This window comes from Oncorhynchus keta, chromosome 23 (assembly GCF_023373465.1).
Source record: "Oncorhynchus keta strain PuntledgeMale-10-30-2019 chromosome 23, Oket_V2, whole genome shotgun sequence".
Classification (NCBI taxonomy): Eukaryota; Metazoa; Chordata; class Actinopteri; order Salmoniformes; family Salmonidae; genus Oncorhynchus; species Oncorhynchus keta.
The window spans coordinates 32,064,697-32,087,104 of NC_068443.1; the positions used below are offsets into that span (position 1 = coordinate 32,064,697).

At 43.7% G+C, this 22,408-nt stretch overlaps 2 protein-coding genes across 3 annotated transcripts in view; both read left to right on the forward strand.

Annotated features, from left to right (window-relative positions):
* LOC118402173 (neuropilin-1a) overlaps positions 1-8,857 on the forward strand; it is a 51,928-nt gene extending 43,071 nt beyond the window's left edge. The window contains exons 13-18 of the mRNA XM_052477038.1: positions 37-84; positions 1,381-1,527; positions 1,779-2,092; positions 3,402-3,495; positions 3,768-3,821; positions 4,138-8,857. Of these exons, the coding sequence (XP_052332998.1) occupies positions 37-84; positions 1,381-1,527; positions 1,779-2,092; positions 3,402-3,495; positions 3,768-3,821; positions 4,138-4,427 (947 nt within the window). The 3' untranslated portion in view covers positions 4,428-8,857. The remainder of the gene's footprint in view (positions 1-36; positions 85-1,380; positions 1,528-1,778; positions 2,093-3,401; positions 3,496-3,767; positions 3,822-4,137) is intronic.
* A 9,429-nt stretch (positions 8,858-18,286) lies between these two features.
* LOC118402174 (integrin beta-1-like) overlaps positions 18,287-22,408 on the forward strand; it is a 34,706-nt gene continuing 30,584 nt past the window's right edge. The window contains exon 1 of one of the 2 annotated variants that reach the window (XM_035800171.1): positions 18,287-18,572. The gene's annotated coding sequence lies outside the window, so the exon portion shown is untranslated. The remainder of the gene's footprint in view (positions 18,573-22,408) is intronic. The other variant, XM_035800172.1, reaches the window with a different exon arrangement.

Genomic DNA, 22,408 nt, shown 5'->3' on the forward strand with positions numbered 1-22,408 from the left:
TGAACCCCACTGACTGTGCCCATCTGTGTCTGACAGGTGACACCACAGTGGCAGACCCTATCATAGAGGGAGACCGCATACCAGGTGAGAACGTCCATAAACTACCGGCTCATGTACTCCACCCATCCATTCATGCATCCATCCTTCTCTCCGCCTCTCTTTTGTTGTCTGTCTATAAAGCAAATGAGGCAGATCATCATGGTTTGATTTTGACATGAAATACAGAACAGGATGGTAGATTTGACCATAGAATTGATGTCATCCAAACTACAGAGATGTTGCCAGATCGATGTGTGCTGTTGACCAGTGCTGGGTCCTGGTCTAATGTTGTGCGCTCTAAAATAAATAGGCTGCCATTTGGAACACAGCCGGTGTTCGGCCTTGAGATGGAAAAACATAACTGCAGAAACAGAAAAAGGAGCCTTGAGTCTCAGTTAACCGAGCAAGTCATATGACAACAACCAGAGGGCACAACAACAGTTAGTTATTCTCTGAGTACTGCAACAGTGTCTGACAACAAAAGAAACATTCTTCCTAAAAAAAAAAGAAAAGGGGGAAAAAAAAGATAGCTAATGTCAAACATGTGTCCATAAAATGTATATAGTATGTATAAGCTGGAAGTAGAAGCCTGGGTATTATTTTTTTATTAGTTTACTCCAATTATGGGACGGGTGGTAGGGTTAGGGGAAAATAAAAAAGAAGGAACATATATTTAAAATAATTTAGCTCAAAATGTATATGGGGGATTGAAAATGATGGAGACAAAAAAGCATTATTTTTACTCATAGCTGTAGCATTCATTTGGATGCTGTGATTAACCACTGCCGCCATGTTGTGTTTTGTCCCAAATGGGCTCATTATTCCCTTTATAGTGCACTACTTTTCACCACGGCCCATTGGGCTCTGCTCAAAAGTATTGCACTATATAGGGAATAGGGGCCCATTTGTAGCTGGCATAGAGGGGATGAGAAACAAGTTTTTCGTAGTGCACATTCTGGAAATGGTTTAGTCTTCATTACTGTTCTGTTCGTGGCACTACTTCCTTCTCTCTGGAAGGTCCCTTCAGTCTTCCTTCTCCTGGTACTAAACACATGTTGGATCTGTGAATCTGTCTTTTGTTTAATATGAAATATCGTATCTAAGTTTGAGTGCCTTCAAGTTACTGTAAGAAATGGTCATTTTCCTGAATACAAATGGTGTGCTTGCTTCTTCAGCTGTTCAAAAGTATTTTCATATATTTTATTTATTAGAGGGAAATTGGAAATGACACGTTGTTACTACCTCACTCTCTATTCACGTTGTGTAACATTAAGTTAATAATAGTTACAATTTGCCAGAGGAAACAAGCTAGGTTACTTACAAGGTTGACCTCTTTTCCAGAGTACCTGTGGTTCGCGTGTGACTTTGGCTGGGCGGACAACCCATCGTTCTGCGGCTGGACACTGGAGACGGATGCTGGTGCTGGGTGGATGATACATACCAGTGGGACCCCTACAGTCCACAGAGGACCCAACCTAGATCACACAGGTGAGAGGACGGAGAATGCATAAACACACACACACACACACACACAACACAGAGTGCACACACACGACACAGAGTGCATGTGGACACGGACACACACACACACACACACACACACACACACACACACACACACACACACACACACACACACACACACACACACAATAATATTACTGTAGTAAATAAGCACTATCACAATGAACATGGACTCAGAAATAGCTTCTTAGCTTGTCTCTTACTGCCCTCTAAAGGAGGTCCAGGAAATTTCATCTACATGCTGCTGGCTACTGAGACCGAAAGGAAGGAGGAAGAGTCAGAGGAGGAGAGGATGGAGGAGAGGGTGGCACGCCTAGCCAGCCTGCCCGTCACCGCCCCTGACGCAGACCTGTGTGTGTCCTTCTGGTACCACATGTTCGGGGAGCACGCCGGCACCCTGCACATCAAACAGAACAAGGAGACAGAGGAGGGACGGACTGAGGCACTGCTCTGGACTGTCAGTGGACACCAGGGCAGCCTATGGAGGGAGGGACGAGTGCTGGTGCCCCACTCTAACAAACCCTATAAGGTAAAGCACTAGGCTAGACCTTGGTCATGAGTCTGTTAGACCTCAGTTAGGTTCCAAATGGCACCACATTCCCTTGTAATGCACCATATGGGCTCTAGTCAGAAGTAATGCACCATATGGGCCCTAGTCATAAGTAATGCATTATATGGGCCCTAGTCATAAGTAATGCATTATATGGGCCCTATGGTCAGAGGTAATGCATTATATGGGCCCTATGGTCAGAGGTAATGCATTATATGGGCCCTATGGTCAGAGGTAATGCATTATATGGGCCCTATGGTCAGAGGTAATGCATTATATGGGCCCTATGGTCAGAGGTAATGCATTATATGGGCCCTATGGTCAGAAGTAATGCATTATATGGGCTCTATGGTCAGAAGTAATGCATTATATGGGCCCTAGTCATAAGTAATGCATTATATGGGCCCTATGGTCAGAGGTAATGCATTATATGGGCCCTATGGTGAGAAGTAATGCACAATATGGGCCCTATGGTCTGAAGTAAGGCACTATGTGGGCCCTATGGTCTGAAATAATGCAATATATGGGCCCTATGGTTTGAAGTAATGCATTATATCGGCCCTATGGTGAGAAGTAATGCATTATATGGGCCCTATGGTCAGAAGTAATGCATTATATGCACCCTATGGTCAGAAGTAATGCATTATATGGGCCCTATGGTCAGAAGTAATGCATTATATGGGCCATAGTCAGAAGTAATGCACTATATTGGCCCTACGGTCAGAAGTAATGCCTTATATGGGCGTTATGATCTGAAGTAATGCATTATATGGGCCCTACAGTCAGACGTAATGCAATATATGGGCCCTATGGTCAGAAGTAATGCCTTATATGGGCGTTATGATCTGAAGTAATGCATTATATGGGCGCTACAGTCAGGCGTAATGCAATATATGGGCCCTATGGTCAGACGTAATGCATATATGTCGCCAATAAAGAACAAAACGAACGTGGAGATATGCAGTACTCAAGGCAACTATACACAAACAAGATCCCACAACAAACAGGTGGGAAAAGGCTGCCTAAATATGATCCCCAATCAGAGACAACGATAGACAGCTGCCTCTGATTGGGAACCATACCAAGCCAAACTAGAAATAAAGTAACTAGAATGCCCACCCTAGTCACACCCCGACCTAACCAAAATAGAGAATAAATGATCTCTAAGGTCAGGGCGTGACATATGTGGGCCCTATGGTCTGAAGTAATGCATTATATGGGCCCTATGGTCAGAAGTAATGCATTATATAGCAGTATTTCACCTATATGTTTCTGTTGTTGTTGCTAGGTGGTGATTGAGGGAGTGGGAGACAGGAGCACAGGACATATCGCGCTGGACAATATCAAGATCCTGGATGGACTCACAACAGAGGAGTGTAAGGGTAAGTGTCACTGCCCTGGTCTATAACTCTCTGCCAGGGCTGCATAGCCTGGTTGGAATATTCCTGGAATAAGTAGGAAATAAGCAGGAAATGCAGATTCCTCCAACCAGGATTTCTAGAAAGACTGAGACATTTGGGAAAGTTACGGGAATTTTGCAAACCCTCTTTGCTCTCTGGTTTTGGTGCTTTATTACACTTCTGATCCTGCTTAAGATGTGTAACAACTCAAATAACGGGGCCATTTTGGATGGGTGTTGTTTTCCCCCCTTTAGATCCAGATATACGCGAGGCTCCTACGTCCCAGCCAACAGAGATCTGCATATACCGTAAGTACACTACCTCAGTGCTCATTCACGATTGTAATATTTGTTAGAGCTTGTGGGTGACGAGCCTCCTAACGTCTAACCTATGCTATGCCTATATGTATCCAGCTGTTCATACTTCTTTAAGGCTCTTTCCATCCTTAAAAAATAAAGTGAAGCGAGACAGGAAAGGAAGGAAGAGAGATGGTGTGCTAGACGGGCCGTGGGCCAGATTCAATCCCACACCAGCACTGGTATACATGTGTGTTCCGAAGGCAGCGGCAGGAACTGATAGACCACCCCAGGCCACTAAAGTCATTTTTTTCTGTCTCAATTTCAGCAATAGACCCGTACTACCCAGCGGTAGTGGAGAACAGTGAGCTGGGTGGCCCAGGCAACATGCTGAAAACCCTGGACCCCATCCTCATCACCATCATCGCTATGAGCGCTCTGGGGGTCTTGCTGGGGGCTATCTGTGGTGTCGTCCTCTACTGTGCCTGCTCACACGGCCACATGTCCGACAGCAGGAACTTGTCGGCTCTGGAGAACTATAACTTTGAGCTGGTGGACGGAGTCAAGCTAAAGAAGGACAGCAAGCTGAATGCACAGAACAGCTACTCAGAGGCGTAAGCTAAAGGCGTGAGCTTCCTCTGAGGGAAGGAAGCACAAGCAGCCTCATAGCTGGAGGAACTAGACCACCGGACGGAGGGTTGGGACCCTAATGGCACCGTATTCCATATAATACTGTACTATGTAGGGGATAGGGTGCCCTGTAGTGCACTATGTAGGGGATAGGGTGCCATTTTGGACGCAGTCAGCCGTAGAGATGATAGGAGGTTGTGACCGAGTCGTGATATTCTCAGGGGCTGCAGTGAAAGGAATTTACCAGTAGGGGGCACTGTGTATAAAGAAAATGTGTACAGCAAAAAGGATTATTTAGTTTTTTGGATGTTTTGTGACGTGCTTTGTTTTTATGTAATCAGATGCTGGTGTTGAGACCAATTAATATGAAAGTATTTATCATGTTTTTGTTATTTTTCTTCTGAAAATATATGATTTTTCATTTTTCTCTGAAGTCAATACTGTTTCACAGAAAGAAAGAGCATAAAAACTTTGATTCACTATCCTGGCGTGCTGCTGGCTATTCAGCTGGCCATGTTATGTTTCTGTTGTATGTCGGCATCGATGTGTGTGTGTGTGTGTGTGTGTGTGTGTGTGTGTGTGTGTGTGCGTGTGCGTGTGCGCGTGTGCGTGTGTGTGTGTGTGTCCAGAGGGGTGCTTGCCCTGGCCCTAGACCTGTGTCTAGTTCCGACAGTGCCTTTTGAAAGTTTGTGTTGCCTTTCTCTACTGATTCTGTTCATAGCAGTACATAGGCATCCACTGGTAGAGTCTGATTCTGTTCTGATCACAGCAGTACATAGGCATCCACTGGTAGAGTCTGATTCTGTTCTGATCACAGCAGTACATAGGCATCCACTGATAGAGTCTGATTCGGTTCTGATCACAGCAGTACATAGGCATCCACTGGTAGAGTCTGATGCTGTTCTGATCAGAGCAGTACATAGGCATCCACTGGTAGAGTCTGATGCTGTTCTGATCAGAGCAGTACATAGGCATCCACTGGTAGAGTCTGATGCTGTTCTGATCAGAGCAGTACATAGGCATCCACTGGTAGAGTCTGATGCTGTTCTGTTCATAGCAGTACATAGGCATCCACTGGTAGTCTGATTCGGTTCTGATCAGAGCAGTACATAGGCATCCACTGATAGAGTCTGATTCGGTTCTGATCACAGCAGTACATAGGCATACACTGATAGAGTCTGATTCGGTTCTGATCACAGCAGTACATAGGCATCCACTGGTAGAGTCTGATTCTGTTCTGATCAGAGCGGTACATAGGCATCCACTGGTAGAGTCTGATTCTGTTCTGATCACAGCAGTACATAGGCATCCACTGGTAGAGTCTGATTCGGTTCTGATCACAGCAGTACATAGGCATCCACTGGTAGAGTCTGATTCTGTTCTGATCACAGCAGTACATAGGCATCCACTGGTAGAGTCTGATTCTGTTCTGATCAGAGCAGTACATAGGCATCCACTGGTAGAGTCTGATTCTGTTCTGATCAGAGCAGTACATAGGCATCCACTGATAGAGTCTGATTCGGTTCTGATCACAGCAGTACATAGGCATCCACTGGTAGAGTCTGATTCTGTTCTGATCACAGCAGTACATAGGCATCCACTGGTAGAGTCTGATTCTGTTCTGATCAGAGCAGTACATAGGCATCCACTGGTAGAGTCTGATTCTGTTCTGATCAGAGCAGTACATAGGCATCCACTGGTAGAGTCTGATTCTGTTCTGATCAGAGCAGTACATAGGCATCCACTGATAGAGTCTGATTCTGTTCTGATCAGAGCAGTACATAGGCATCCATCGGTAGAGTCTGATTCTGTTCTGATCACAGCAGTACATAGGCATCCACTGGTAGAGTCTGATTCTGTTCTGATCAGAGCAGTACATAGGCATCCACTGGTAGAGTCTGATTCTGTTCTGATCACAGCAGTACATAGGCATCCACTGGTAGAGTCTGATTCTGTTCTGATCAGAGCAGTACATAGGCATCCACTGGTAGAGTCTGATTCTGTTCTGATCAGAGCAGTACATAGGCATCCACTGATAGAGTCTGATTCGGTTCTGATCACAGCAGTACATAGGCATCCACTGGTAGAGTCTGATTCTGTTCTGATCACAGCAGTACATAGGCATCCACTGGTAGAGTCTGATTCTGTTCTGATCAGAGCAGTACATAGGCATCCACTGGTAGAGTCTGATTCTGTTCTGATCAGAGCAGTACATAGGCATCCACTGGTAGAGTCTGATTCTGTTCTGATCACAGCAGTACATAGGCATCCACTGATAGAGTCTGATTCTGTTCTGATCAGAGCAGTACATAGGCATCCATCGGTAGAGTCTGATTCTGTTCTGATCACAGCAGTACATAGGCATCCACTGGTAGAGTCTGATTCTGTTCTGATCAGAGCAGTACATAGGCATCCACTGGTAGAGTCTGATTCTGTAATGATCAGAGCAGTACATAGGCATCCACTGATAGAGTCTGATTCTGTTCTGATCACAGCAGTACATAGGCATCCACTGGTAGAGTCTGATTCTGTTCTGATCAGAGCAGTACATAGGCATCCACTGGTAGAGTCTGATTCTGTTCTGTACATAATTATGTATCAGCATCGGCTGGTAGAGTCTGATTCTATTCCGATCATATGAGTGAGTAGGCATCAGCTGGTTAGAGTCTGATTCTGTTCTGATCATAGCAGTAAGTAGGCATCCACTGTTAGAGTCTGATTCTGTTCTGATCATCATAGCAGTACATAGGCATCGGCTGGTGGAGTCAGATTGGCAGGACTTCATGCCATCCCCATAGTACATGACACATCCAACTTATTGTACATAGGTTTTAATATATTTGAGCGGCCTTTTATATAAAAAAAAATACAAACTGCTGCAGTATCCTTTCTTTGTGCTCTCTGTATCATAGGTGATGTTGTCTGGATGTCCTCATGTATTTAATGGGTATTTTGTGTTGTTATGTTCCATTGGTGCTCTCACAATGCTGCCTGGGAAAAGAGTGTGTTATTATGGCCAATGGTTATATTCGCTGCAAAGGCCTAACAAGAAGAGAGTGAAGAGCCCATCGGCTGTGTCTGAAATGACACCCTATTCCCTAGAGTGCACGACGTGCCCTGATCAATAGTCGTGCACTATATAGGGAATAGTGTGGCATTTGGGACGCAACCAGACAACAGACTGGAGGGGGTGAAGCATCTCTAGGAGAGAAAAAAATGCTGCTATGACAATACTTGGGCCAGTTTCCCAGACACAGATTAAGAATCTCGTTGAGAATGCTTTTTAGTCCAGGACAAGGCTTAATCTGGGTTCTGGGGAACTGGCCCTACATGTCTATGGTGGAATGATGGACCTTGCTAGAATGAAAGATACTCTTCTGCCATGCTGTTTTCATGTACTGTAGCTTACATCCTATGTGCTCTCCTTTTGTCTGTATTGAACACTAACGTAAAGTGTTCATGCAAAACAAAGTACTATATAAAACGGCAAAAACATGGATCCAAGGTTCAATGAATGGATGTGATGTAGCTATACCGTTTATTCCTTCTGCCGGGGTCTATTTGAGCTTCTATGTTTCGCCTCTGTCATGTTTCCTTCATTCAGGGAACCTAGTTAGACAGATGCTTCATGGTTCTGCTTTGAGCTCTTAATGGTATTCCATATTCCACAGGATTAGAATCACTCAAATTAGAATGAGTCATTCCTGTTTCTATGGGTTCACCTCTCAAAAATGTAAGGGCCTCATGTTTTGGTGTGGTCCTCTTCAATAGGAAAGGATGCTGCAGCACTAGATGTGAAAACAATGTTGCACTGATATATTTAAAAGAACTTTGTGTTGTTTATGATATTGTTTTGTGAAAAAAAAAATAGAGAGAGAGAGAAAGCGAGAGAAGGCTAAGACAGTGTTACAGATAACTATTTTATATGGTTTCAGATGACATGATATAATTCTGAAATGTACAATTATGGAGATGTTTTTCATTATTGAAAAAGCTATACACGTCTCTTTACTTACGTAATGTTTATATTTAGTTGGTATGTTATATCACCTTGTGTTTTTGTACTGTCACAAATGTCTGTGCCATTTTTTTCTACAAAATGTTTTTTTTTTCTTCAATACTGCTAAATGTAATTTGCCATCCCAGATATAAAAAAAAAGAAAGAAAAAATGATTAAGCAGTTAAGGCCTTATTGACTGAGGTAATTATGTTTCTATACTTGGACCCAAATGTCCGAATTCCCTATACTGTGCAATACCTTTGTCCTGGGCCCATAGGGCTCTGGTCAAATGTAGTGCACTATGTAGAGAATAGGGTGCTATTTGACTCCCTGGTCAGCTTCAAGACCTACGTAGTTTCTGACTGATCAATGACTACTACATTCCAAAGAATTGGATCAAATAAATGTTTGAATAAGATTCATTCTTTCAAGTGGGTTCAGTTCAAAGATAAGGGGCAAATCCTAACTTCCATTTACGTCTAATTGATATTTACAGTGGGTTTCCATAGCAGACGACAAGGGACGTTGAAACATGGAAATCCTTTCATTGTCAACAGAGGGAAGCGAAGTGGGCTGGGGCGTGAACAGGGCCAAAATTGAGGATAGCTGAATTTTATGCAAGTACTCTGCCATTGACCAATCACTTTGGCTTCCAGCCTCTGCTGGATTGGCTGTTGATACCTAACAGCACCTAGCATGCTTTTTGTTTGTTAGCACCCACATGAGGGTGAAGCTCGTGTGGCTATATGATTTAACGCTGATAGTGGAAATCCCCTGTTAGGTCTGGATTCAATCAATATCGCAAAAAAATCCACGTTAAAATGTAAAGGTAATTTCATACTGACCCGACATATGCAACATTTACCTTGAATGCAGTCTCCGCGGACGCGGGAACCCTACCTTTAAATTTAAATCGCGCTATAACGCGGATCTTCCGCAAAACTTCTGCTAAATGGATTGAATCCAATATAAATTAGACTTAAATGGAAGTCAGGATTTTCCCCATCGACCCGGACTTGTCTCTTTCTCGTGTGGCCTGTGGAATTTCTACATTGAACACTGGAGGACAGTGTTGTATAAAACGCTTTGTATTGCAAAGGCTGTAGCATTACCTCCTCCAAATCAATGGCAACACATCAAGAGCACCGTCACTCAGTTTCTCATTCAGTAGATGAGGGCATACATGATCAAATAAAGGAGTTATCAGCGCGAATCAGTTCCTGTAAAGTTCATGTGTTGCAGGTAGAGAGAGATACCATGTGCGAAGACTTGCAATGGTTCGGATGAGGTTTCCTGAGAAAGCCACCATGATTAAGTGCCATCACCCCCATAGAGCTATCAGGCATAGAGCTATACTTAATATCACCATAGAGCTATACTTAATATCACCATAGAGCTATACTTAATATCACCATAGAGCTATACTTAATAAAGGCTTTATTCTTCCACCATTACACACCAAAGACAGCACTGAATGCTGAATGTACAGCAATGTAAGGCTGTCCTCAAAGGCCAAAATAGGGGAAAGGCATTTTCCTGAGAATGTCCTTTAGAACCAGACTTCCCACTGACAACACTTGATAGGGCAGGCCTGCCAAAATATGTCCTATTTGTGCTTCTTTCTCTTAGTGGGTTTGCTGTACTCTGTGTGACCTGACATTCCTCCCTGGTTTAGACAACATATGTTTTTAACATAACTTGTGCACTGGAACTGAGGACCTAAACACAAAGTACAGATATCCTGATTGGGCATTTTTAAACGACAAAAGACAAAACAAATATGACAAGCAACGTTTGAAATGTTGTTTTGTTTGTGACTAATTATTTGACTGCACAATGACATTATCCTAACATCATCAAATACATTGATTAGAATAGAAAGGACTATCATTCTGTGTTAATGTAATCTCTTTCACTTACAGCTTAATTGGAACCTAGATTCATTTATCATCACTTATTCATGAATAATTTACTCATTTAATTGAATTATAATGTATGACTCATACATTAGCCCTGATTGAGTTAAACATGTATTAATTATAGGATGGTAATTAGGAGGTAGATGATTTGGGGGAGAGATCCCTGTTGCTTCATATGAGTGTTATTTAGCCACAGGGGGGCTCAAGTATGCACAACAGCAGCTGTGCAGTCATAGGTTGATGACACAATGTCTAAATGTGTGCAGATCTCGGCTGGTGGCAAAACCCCCAACATTTATAGATACCCCTAACCGAGGTATAACAAATCACAACCATGTTTTACCATATCTCTAAGGTCTCCCATAAATTAAATGAATGGTTGTGGCAAAATATGTGACTGCAAACGTGGTTACATTTATACTGTAGATGTTGTGACACACCCACTTAACTCTAGCAGTGCAGAATAATGAGCTGTGGTGTGATCGGTTTCCATTTCTACAATTCAGTATAGGCAGTCAACAGACGCAGCTTGCATACCAAATGAGACCCATTGACTAACTGTTGTGTTATCCCAGCCTGAATAATGGAGGGATAGTAATGGGGGGATAGTTGGTTGTCTGGTTGTGAAGGTCTGTGAAAGGGCTGTCACAGACTGACTTGCCTTTAGATCTTTCCAATGCCTAATTGGCCTGTGGGTGGAGTTTATTATGTTGAATGTGGCCAAAAGTCCTTCGGGTCATATTCCTTCGGAAGTCCGGCAGGATGATAATTTGGCCGATATTAACTGTGGGTGGTTGGCATTGATTACGGACTGGAGAGTGACATAACCTGTGAGGGTTACTGAGAAGATAGTTAGAGTGTAGCTAGGTCATAGACTATGACTAAGAAGCATTGGTTATGAGGGACATAGTACAGCTCCACACACATATACATGTACATTTGATGAGTATCCCTGGGCTTTGATGGACAGTAAAAGGGTTGCAGAGGAGGTGGAGCAGATCAAGCATGATGCAAAAAGACCACTATCTCACAGCCAATCTCCATCCACCATAAATGATTACATACAGTTTTACCATTCTAAGGCGCCTCTTGTTTGCCATAAATGGGGCATATGTCCTTGTTGGGATTACTGCAGTTTTCAAGACCAATGCATGAGTCACCTCAACATGAAAGCTCATACTTCACATGCGAGACCAGTTCAGGTGTCACATGGGCTAGCCAGCCATGGTTGGTAGCGAAATAGGTTGCAAATGAGGTAATGCACGCCAGCAATTTCCAGACGGCATTTTGGCTGTTGAATGGCAGTCCAGTTCCATAGCGTCTCTGTCTCTAGTAACTGCCCGAGGGGAGGACTGACGGTGGGAGTGGGCCTATCAAGGACAGTTCTGGAATTTTCAGGGTGGCATTGACATTGGAGAAGTGCAATTCCTATGAAATGTGACGGAATGTGACGATTTCTTGTCAATGCGTGTCAGGTTGTGTTGGTTCATTATAGTGAACACCAACGCCTTATGCAGTTGTCATGTGTGGTTGCATCCTCCACATGCACCATAACTGTCACCAAGTCAACATATATGGCAACTCCAGGGCAGACAGCCAGGATGGTCTGGAAGAAGCAATGCGCCAGCTGAGCCCAACCAGGATAAAAGTGCACTGGAACATCCCAATGTGCATCAGAATTGCAGTGAGCCAGGAGATGGTCATGTTGGATTAAGGCAGATCGATTACATTTACATTTAAGTCATTTAGCAGACGCTCTTATCCAGAGCGACTTACAAATTGGTGCATTCACCTTATGACATCCAGTGGAACAGCCACTTTACAATAGTGCATCTAAATCTTTTAAGGGGGGGGGGGTGAGAAGGATTACTTTATCCTATCCTAGGTATTCCTTAAAGAGGTGGGGTTTCAGGTGTCTCCGGAAGGTGGTGATTGACTCCGCTGTCCTGGCGTCGTGAGGGAGTGTGTTCCACCATTGGGGAGCCAGAGCAGCGAACAGTTTTGACTGGGCTGAGCGGGAACTGTACTTCCTCAGTGGTAGGGAGGCGAGCAGGCCAGAGGTGGATGAACGCAGTGCCCTTGTTTGGGTGTAGGGCCTGATCAGAGCCTGGAGGTACTGAGGTGCCGTTCCCCTCACAGCTCCGTAGGCAAGCACCATGGTCTTGTAGCGGATGCGAGCTTCAACTGGAAGCCAGTGGAGAGAGCGGAGGAGCGGGGTGACGTGAGAGAACTTGGGAAGGTTGAACACCAGACGGGCTGCGGCGTTCTGGATGAGTTGTAGGGGTTTAATGGCACAGGCAGGGAGCCCAGCCAACAGCGAGTTGCAGTAATCCAGACGGGAGATGACAAGTGCCTGGATTAGGACCTGCGCCGCTTCCTGTGTGAGGCAGGGTCGTACTCTGCGGATGTTGTAGAGCATGAACCTACAGGAACGGGCCACCGCCTTGATGTTAGTTGAGAACGAAAGGGTGTTGTCCAGGATCATGCCAAGGTTCTTAGCGCTCTGGGAGGAGGACACAATGGAGTTGTCAACCGTGATGGCGAGATCATGGAACGGGCAGTCCTTCCCCGGGAGGAAGAGCAGCTCCGTCTTGCCGAGGTTCAGCTTGAGGTGGTGATCCGTCATCCACACTGATATGTCTGCCAGACATGCAGAGATGCGATTCGCCACCTGGTCATCAGAAGGGGGAACGGAGAAGATTAATTGTGTGTCGTCTGCATAGCAATGATAGGAGAGACCATGTGAGGTTATGACAGAGCCAAGTGACTTGGTGTATAGCGAGAATAGGAGAGGGCCTAGAACAGAGCCCTGGGGGACACCAGTGGTGAGAGCCCGTGGTGAGGAGACAGATTCTCGCCACGCCACCTGGTAGGAGCGACCTGTCAGGTAGGACGCAATCCAAGCGTGGGCCGCGCCGGAGATGCCCAACTCGGAGAGGGTGGAGAGGAGGATCAGTCTGGATCAGAGAAGAGCAGTCTCAGTTGAATGACTAGTCTTGAAACCTGACTGATTTGGATCAAGAAGGTCATTCTGAGAGAGATAGCAGGAGAGCTGGCCAAGGACGGCACGTTCAAGAGTTTTGGAGAGAAAAGAAAGAAGGGATACTGGTCTGTAGTTGTTGACATCGGAGGGATCGAGTGTAGGTTTTTTCAGAAGGGGTGCAACTCTCGCTCTCTTGAAGACGGAAGGGACGTAGCCAGCGGTCAGGGATGAGTTGATGAGCGAGGTGAGGTAAGGGAGAAGGTCTCCGGAAATGGTCTGGAGAAGAGAGGAGGGGATAGGGTCGAGCGGGCAGGTTGTTGGGCGGCCGGCCGTCACAAGACACGAGATTTCATCTGGAGAGAGAGGGAGAAAGAGGTCAGAGCACAGGGTAGGGCAGTGTGAGCAGAACCAGCGGTGTCGTTTGACTTAGCAAACGAGGATCGGATGTCGTCGACCTTCTTTTCAAAATGGTTGACGAAGTCATCTGCAGAGAGGGAGGAGGGGGAGGGGGAGGAGGATTCAGGAGGGAGGAGAAGGTGGCAAAGAGCTTCCTAGGGTTAGAGGCAGATGCTTGGAATTTAGAGTGGTAGAAAGTGGCTTTAGCAGCAGAGACAGAGGAGGAAAATGTAGAGAGGAGGGAGTGAAAGGATGCCAGGTCCGCAGGGAGGCGAGTTTTCCTCCATTTCCGCTCGGCTGCCCGGAGCCCTGTTCTGTGAGCTCGCAATGAGTCGTCGAGCCACGGAGCGGGAGGGGAGGACCGAGCCGGCCTGGAAGATAGGGGACATAGAGAGTCAAAGGATGCAGAAAGGGAGGAGAGGAGGGTTGAGGAGGCAGAATCAGGAGATAGGTTGGAGAAGGTTTGAGCAGAGGGAAGAGATGATAGGATGGAAGAGGAGAGAGTAGCGGGGGAGAGAGAGCGAAGGTTGGGACGGCGCGATACCATCCGAGTAGGGGCAGTGTGGGAAGTGTTGGATGAGAGCGAGAGGGAAAAAGGATACAAGGTAGTGGTCGGAGACTTGGAGGGGAGTTGCAATGAGGTTAGTGGAAGAACAGCATCTAGTAAAGATGAGGTCGAGCGTATTGCCTGCCTTGTGAGTAGGGGGAAGGTGAGAGGGTGAGGTCAAAAGAGGAGAGGAGTGGAAAGAAGGAGGCAGAGAGGAATGAGTCAAAGGTAGACGTGGGGAGGTTAAAGTCGCCCAGAACTGTGAGAGGTGAGCCGTCCTCAGGAAAGGAGCTTATCAAGACATCAAGCTCATTGATGAACTCTCCGAGGGGACCTGGAGGGCGATAAATGATAAGGATGTTAAGCTTGAAAGGGCTGGTAACTGTGACAGCATGAAATTCAAAGGAGGCGATAGACAGATGGGTAAGGGGAGAAAGAGAGAATGACCACTTGGGAGAGATGAGGATCCCGGTGCCACCACCCCGCTGACCAGAAGCTCTCGGGGTGTGTGAGAACACGTGGGCGGACGAAGAGAGAGCAGTAGGAGTAGCAGTGTTATCTGTGGTGATCCATGTTTCCGTCAGTGCCAAGAAGTCGAGGGACTGGAGGGAGGCATAGGCTGAGATGAACTCTGCCTTGTTGGCCGCAGATCGGCAGTTCCAGAGGCTACCGGAGACCTGGAACTCCACGTGGGTCGTGCGCGCTGGGACCACCAGATTAGGGTGGCCGCGGCCACGCGGTGTGGAGCGTTTGTATGGTCTGTGCAGAGAGGAGAGAACAGGGATAGACAGACACATAGTTGACAGGCTACAGAAGAGGCTACGCTAATGCAAGGAGATTGGAATGACAAGTGGACTACACGTCTCGAATGTTCAGAAAGTTAAGCTTACGTAGCAAGAATCTTATTGACTAAAATGATTAAAATGATACAGTACTGCTGAAGTAGGCTAGCTGGCAGTGGCTGCGTTGTTGACTTTGTAGGCTAGCTGGCAGTGGCTGCGTTGTTGACACTACACTAATCAAGTCGTTCCGTTGAGTGTAATAGTTTCTACAGTGCTGCTATTCGGGGGCTAGCTGGCTAGCTAGCAGTGTTGATTACGTTACGTTGCGTTAAAAGAACGACAATAGCTGGCTAGCTAACCTAGAAAATCGCTCAAGACTACACAATTATCTTTGATACAGAGACGGCTATGTAGCTAGCTATGTAGCTAGCTACGATCAAACAAATCAAACCGTTGTGCTGTAATGAAATGAAATGAAAATGTGATACTACCTGTGGAGCGAAGCGGAATGCGACCGGGTTGTTGAGTGCGGAAGTTCTATTCAGTAGACGTTGGCTAGCTGTTGGCTAGCTAGCAGTGTCTCCTACGTTAAGGACGACAAATAGCTGGCTAGCTAACCTCGGTAAATTTAGATAATCACTCTAAGACTACACGCTCTAAACTACACAATTATCTTGGATACGAAGACAGCAAAGACAACTATGTAGCTAGCTAACACTACACTAATCAAGTCGTTCAGTTGAGTGTAATAGTTTCTACAGTGCTGCTATTCGGTAGACGGTGGACGTTTGCTAGCTGGCTAGCTGCTGGGCAGATAGCAGTGTAGACTACGTTAGGACGACGAAATACGAAGTTGCAATAGAAGTGCTGACTGTTTCACTTTGTTGTCCTCTTTCTTTTCCTTTTTCTTCTGTCCTTCTTTTGTCCTTATTTTGTCTTCCTTTCTTCTGTTAACTAGATATTTTTTGTTGTTATTCTTTGTAAGCTAGCTAGCTTCTATTCGATTGGACTAGCAATGAATCAAAACAAACTTCTAAATGATAAGGAGGTGACTTAAGATCCCAATCCTGGAGAGGCATGTTGTTAAGCTATGGAAGAGGGTGTTAGAGTCCAGGGTGGGATTCCCGTTCCTTTCGTTTGATCTTTAAAGAGGCTCGTGACTTGGAATACTTGGCGTTTCCATGCCAAGCAGTCTGCTGCCATTTTATACATCCAGACAAAGGTGTTAGAGTGTATATGGTGGGCATATTGGATTCCTAACATAGTTGAAGTACACAAAAATAGTATTGAGTACAGGTCATAAGTACAGTGCACACATCAGAAAAATGTATCTCATTTAGCGTATACATATACAGGCGATTAACCCAACATTCTATGTTAAGGTTTCAGCTATATTGGATTTTGGACGCCGTATTGTATTTGGCGTCAAATCTAGGGGGGCTAACATAATTGCAAGAGTAGGAGCTAAACATACTGTATAAAATCCACCTTAGACTGGAAAAAATGACAGTGTCTGAGCCCACTTGCCTAAGAGCTGATTACAATAGTCACAAGATCAAACGACTGTATGCATTTTTGTCAGGCAGGACCATACAGGGAGTTTTTCCTAGTCACCGTGCTTCTACATATACATTGGCTGCTGTTTGGGGTTTTAGGCTGGGATTTTGTAGAAGCACTTTGTGACATCGGTTGATGTAAAAAAGGGCTTCATAAATACATTTGATTGATTGATTAGATTGATACAGCAGTGAATTAAAGCAGTTTGTCTATTTAACAGCAACCAAAAAGTGAAGTTTACATTCATCATAAACATTCAGAGTTTATATTTCTGATGATTGTATCTGTGTGTTTAAAGGTATATATATTAAAATATCCAAATGTTGTTTGTTTGTATATGTCGAGCTGACAACTGACTACTTGCAATTTTGGGATACAAATATTTATTAATTTAACCACTTTTGCAGTAAAACATTTTTATACAACCGTCCATTTGGGATATGGGATAACTTAGAGATATGGAAACATGGTTGTGCTTTGTTATATGTTGGGTAGGGGTATCTCAATAGCGGAAGTCCTTTTTGAGGATATGCCACGAGGCTTATCGTCACTGTTCTCATTTGACTATGCACACACACTCATTCCAAGAACACATCATATCTTTTAAAATAACGTTTCACAGAGGAATAAATACATTTAAACCTATATTATGCAGAGCCCTACTCAGTGTCAGTGATATGTCTTGTCTTGTTTTTCAGTTTACACCACCTAGAAAATACATTGTAACTCTTTTATAATATAAGTCACTCCATAAGTCACTCCATAAGTCACTGTAAGTCACTCCAAAGCGAGTGACTTACAGTCATGCTTGCATACATTTTTTTACGAAAAAAGGGAGCAAACTTCTTTAGCAGACTCAAAGTAAGGCAGCTTAAATGATGTTGTCTTACAAACAAACAATGCTCTGCCAAGTAAACAAGAGGGTCATTAAAGCTTCCTGTTTGGTCACTGATCACATACACAACATGAACAACCCAATAGTGGTTTCACTGGGATCCTCTCAGGAAGAGTTTACTATTGTTTTTCACTGAGCAACATTCAAACAATTGTGTTTGAGAGTATAGTCTCACGTTTGATCTCCAGAATGTCTGCTCTCTTTCTGAGGTAAGAGCGTTGAATCATCACTTAGTAACCACAGTTATCAGTAGGTTGGACCGGAAGCCTTCCAGACAAGTTATAATGTGTGTCATATATTAAACCATCCTTATCTGAGTAAATACAACTTTGTATCTAAACAAATTACAGTGTGTGTGTGTGTGTGGGGGGGGACATTTTTAACTTTACTTGTGAGGACCTTAATTCCCCACAAGACTAGTCAATTATTTATTTTTGACCAACTGGTGACATTTTGCCGAAAAAAGGCTATTTCTAGTGTGTTTACTTTTAGGGTTAAGGATAGGTTTTGGGTTTTTAGTGTTAGGGCTAGGTTAATGGTTAGGTTTAGGGTTGTGTTTGGGTAAGTAGGAATTTGAATGGCAATCAATTGTGTGTCCCCACAAGGTTAGTAAAACCAGACTGCGTGTGTGTTTGAAGTGCTCAGGGTCACTAATGTTGTTTAGGAATAGAAGGGTTCACAGGTCTGCTCCATTGCCCTCCAAGTAGAGTCGGTATTTCCTGTGTGGGCGGTCCTAGATAAGAATAAGTGACTGTAATTCGTCGTCCACTTTGTTGAAGGAAAAAATATTTCGCCCTAGACTGAGGATCTATTGTAACGTGTTCGGGCGAGCTGCCCCTAGTAAAATAATTTACATCCCGCTTTCATCGACTTTTTTTGTATTTTGAACGGGGCAAGCATAATTTTAAACGGTTAAGGCACATCACTGACACTTTGCCGTATTTCCTTCCGTGAATAACAGTTTTTTTTCTCTAGAAAAAGCGCACGGGATACTTTTTTCTCCTCGGTAAATGCTGCTCTGAAATTATAAACAAAGACAAAAACCCGAGTCAAGGTAAGATTCTATACTTTATTTTCTCAAATGATTTTCCAGCTTATATTGGTTAGGCTATGCCAAGATTGTATAGGCTAATGAAATGTTCAAGGGATTCGACAAAGGGTATGATGAGGAATGAGTTGGGGAACTTTGGGTGGGGATAGCGGCGGCCGGATGGGGCGACGAAAAACCGAATGGCTATGTGAATTCACTCGTATAAAATGGTCTAAAAATCGATTTTTTTGTGTTTATCTGTAGCCTGCCAAGGTAAATTACTACATTGTTCAGTTTTAGGCCGGTATCATTACATTTTGACGCATTTTGGTTGGTAGGCATTGTGTTTGTTTGTCTCCCATTGTCGTCCACTGTCTGGAGGGAATGTAGAAGACAAGATATCAGAGCAGGCCTTCCTTCCTACCATAGTTGAAATTTGAAGCTGACATTTTACGTGAGTCTACTATAAAATGTAGCCCCCTATGCCATGATGTAACTTAACGTTTTTTGAAGTGAATATATATCGTGTCAAGAGTTTTCGCAGACCACATTGTAACATTGTTGCCTCCATTGTCCAAAGGGGATTGGTTGGAAGGCCTGGGCTCTTGGCCATCGAGTGTCTCTCCCTGGGGTAGTCTAAAATGGACCATGTCAATCAATATGTGGTAGCCTATGTACACGTATATTTCTAATGTCATTTCACAGATTAAACGGTAGTTTGTATCAAATAACTATAATTGTATTTGGGAGTGTCTCACAGCAGCCTTTGATATATAGATTCTGATGTATGTTTTCAAATGGTAACTCAGTCAGTTTCAACAAAAAATACCTGTGTGTGTAAACTGTGGTTCACCATTTAGCATTGAGTCAATCCAGAGAGGAATGTGTTGTTGTGAGTGGTTAGCTAGTATTTTGTCATGTTTCAAATGTCGTCCTATTCAGTGTATTACTTTTGGCCAAGGCCTATAGGGTAGTAGAGGACTACATAAGGAATAGGGTGCCATTTAGGTTATGTGTACTACACTCATAATGTAGTTGAGTTGACTGTGTGCATTGAGACTGACAAGATAGATCCTGCCTTTATAATCACTTCCTGTAAGAACAGTGTAGCCAGAGGCTGTGTTCTTCAGCAAAGAAGGCGAAAGCGCAGAATGATTTGTTAAGCGGTGTAAAGCCTTCCGCATGCTTCGGTTCGGCTGGCGCCTTAGGTGAACCAAACGAGTGTGCTCGCATACTCCCTTAAAAGACCTTAGCTTGACAAATGAGAAAAAGGTGTCAATGGTACCGTTTGTCCATCTTGAGACACTGTAGCAAGTACACACTACTTCAAAATAGTCAGAATTAATCTAAGATATTTAATTACATATTTCTTGAGTTGATGTTTTTAGTCTACGATCTTAGTCACGCAATTTTATATATAACTATTTCTCAAATGAAAACATTTGCATGAACATGATTAATCTCTTGAATGACAAACACTTGATTGGTCAACAGCAGGGATTCTTCAATCACCAACAAAGGGGTGTAGATTTAGGGACCAGACCCACAAAAAATGTGTGTTCACAAACAGCCGAAGACCAAAACAAACAAAAAGCTACAAAATGTCATCAGAATATTTGCACTAATTGTTTCGGATAGGAAGCATGCAGACGCCTTAAGCACTGACACCGATCCAAATTGCTATTTGCTGTCTGACTGAGCCATTCTTGTTAATTTCTTATTTTAAGGATTAACGTGTGTTCGTTTAATGGCCTTAGTCAGATTAATTGGGGTGAAATAAGTCTTTGATTAGGAGATCTTGTCTGATATCATAGACCTAGAACGTTTGATGACATAGCATTATTGTCTCAAGGGCAGCAGTCAAGGAGTAACCCCCCTCTTGCGTTTTATCTTGCGCCTACATGCACACACACACACAGTGGTAATTACATTGGCTCAGAGTCACTTCAGATGCTTCATAATAGAACACAGACCACGGGGTAGAAGTGGTGTTGGGCTGACCCAATGAGTCACTTCCATTCCCTATATAATACAATATATGCCATTTAGCAGAAGCTTTATCCAAAGTGACTTAGTCATATGTTCATACATTGCCTTCTGTTAGTTACGTTGTTAGGACTTAAATGGGGTAGTTCAGGATTTTTGCATTAACGCCCTTTTATCTGCTTAAGTCAGATTAACTCATGGTTTGCTAATTTCCCCCCAACATCGGACACTCTAGAGGTTGGAGGATTAAATCACCTCGAGCTCAACATACAAATGGCCTGGGAAGTAATGGTACTTTTTGTGACTAAAGCCACCCTTCAAGCTAGCTGATCAGTTTATGTAAGTTAAGTTAGGCTTTGAGTTTTCAAAAAAAAAGTCATATATATACACACACACACACACACACACTTTTGTGGGACATGCTGTATATTGTAAAATTAAGCTGTGCGACAGTCCACACATAATTTAATATCCAACGTTTTACCTAAATTATTCATACATGTTAGTATTAAACTGTTATCTACTTATTCAAAACATAATATTAATCTGTAAAACAAATAATGAGACACTTATTTGGTTACAACACTGAATAAGATGTTGGCGAATAACCATTTTTAAGGGGCTACAGGAGGGTGCACCGGGCTACGCAATGAAAAGTTGACAGGCCAACATTTTTTTTTTTACCGGAAGGCTAGTCAACTATCTAGTATACACTTTGGAGCATGTCAAACATGCTATTTGCTAACTCGTTAGCTAACTTTTTTACGACACCAATCACAAAACATTGATGACTTGATCACAAGATAACACTGTTGAAGGTAATATATTTCTTAAATGCTGTTGAGTATACCCATAATACAGGGTGCTACGCTACCATTTTTATGACTAACTTTGTTCATACTGGACATAGTTTTGTAAACCAATGCTAACTAGCATTAGCGCATTGACTGGAAGTCTACAGGAACAGCTGGCATTCTAGCTGTTCCCATAGACTTCCAGTCATTGTGCTAATGCTAGTTGGCAACTTAATTCAAACTGAACTCAGTCATAAAAATGGTATCCAAGTGTTAATCTGATTCTGGGAAAGGATTTCCCAAACAATCCCTTCAACAGCAACAATAGCACCGGGCTAGCCTAGGTTTGTGTCCCAACTGGCACCCTATTCCCTCAATAGTACACTACTTAAAAAGTAGTGCAAAATGGTCTCTGGTCAAAAGTAGCGCACTATAAGGGTGTAGGGTACCATTTGGGACGCTAGACTAGGAGTGTCCGAATAATATCATACTGTATGTAGTAGGCTATATGACTGATCTGTCATGGGGGTCAAACGTCTTAGAGTAGGAGTGCTAGGATCAGCTCCCCCTGTCCATTGTTATTCATTGTGATTAAAAAATTCTAGACTGATCCTAAGTCAGCACGCCTATTGTGAGATGCTTGATACATACGACCCCCGGAGTTGTCCGACTGATTCAACAGATGACTGGCCAGTACTGATTCAATGGCATGTTGTTCAGGCTTGCTAGTCAGATATGAGTCACATTGCAGGCTCAAATGAGTAGACCCCTCAGGCCTGGCAGTGACGACTAAAATGAATAGGCCTAGCCCTAGACCCCTCATTGTGGAAGTTTGCATTAGTCATTTTATGTGTTTTAACTCTTATGTGTTCTGGATCTGGAACATGACTAAGTTGGAATGTGTTCTCTGGGTACGATCTGAGATCATGATCAAGACCTACCCCCACCTCCTTTTCTGAGAGGAGTTACACATGTTTGTTGTGGGTAATATATTTATGCGGCAGGTAGCCTAGCGGTTAGAGCGTTGGGCCACTAACCGAAAGATTGCTAAATCGAATCCCCGAGGGGACAAGGTATAAA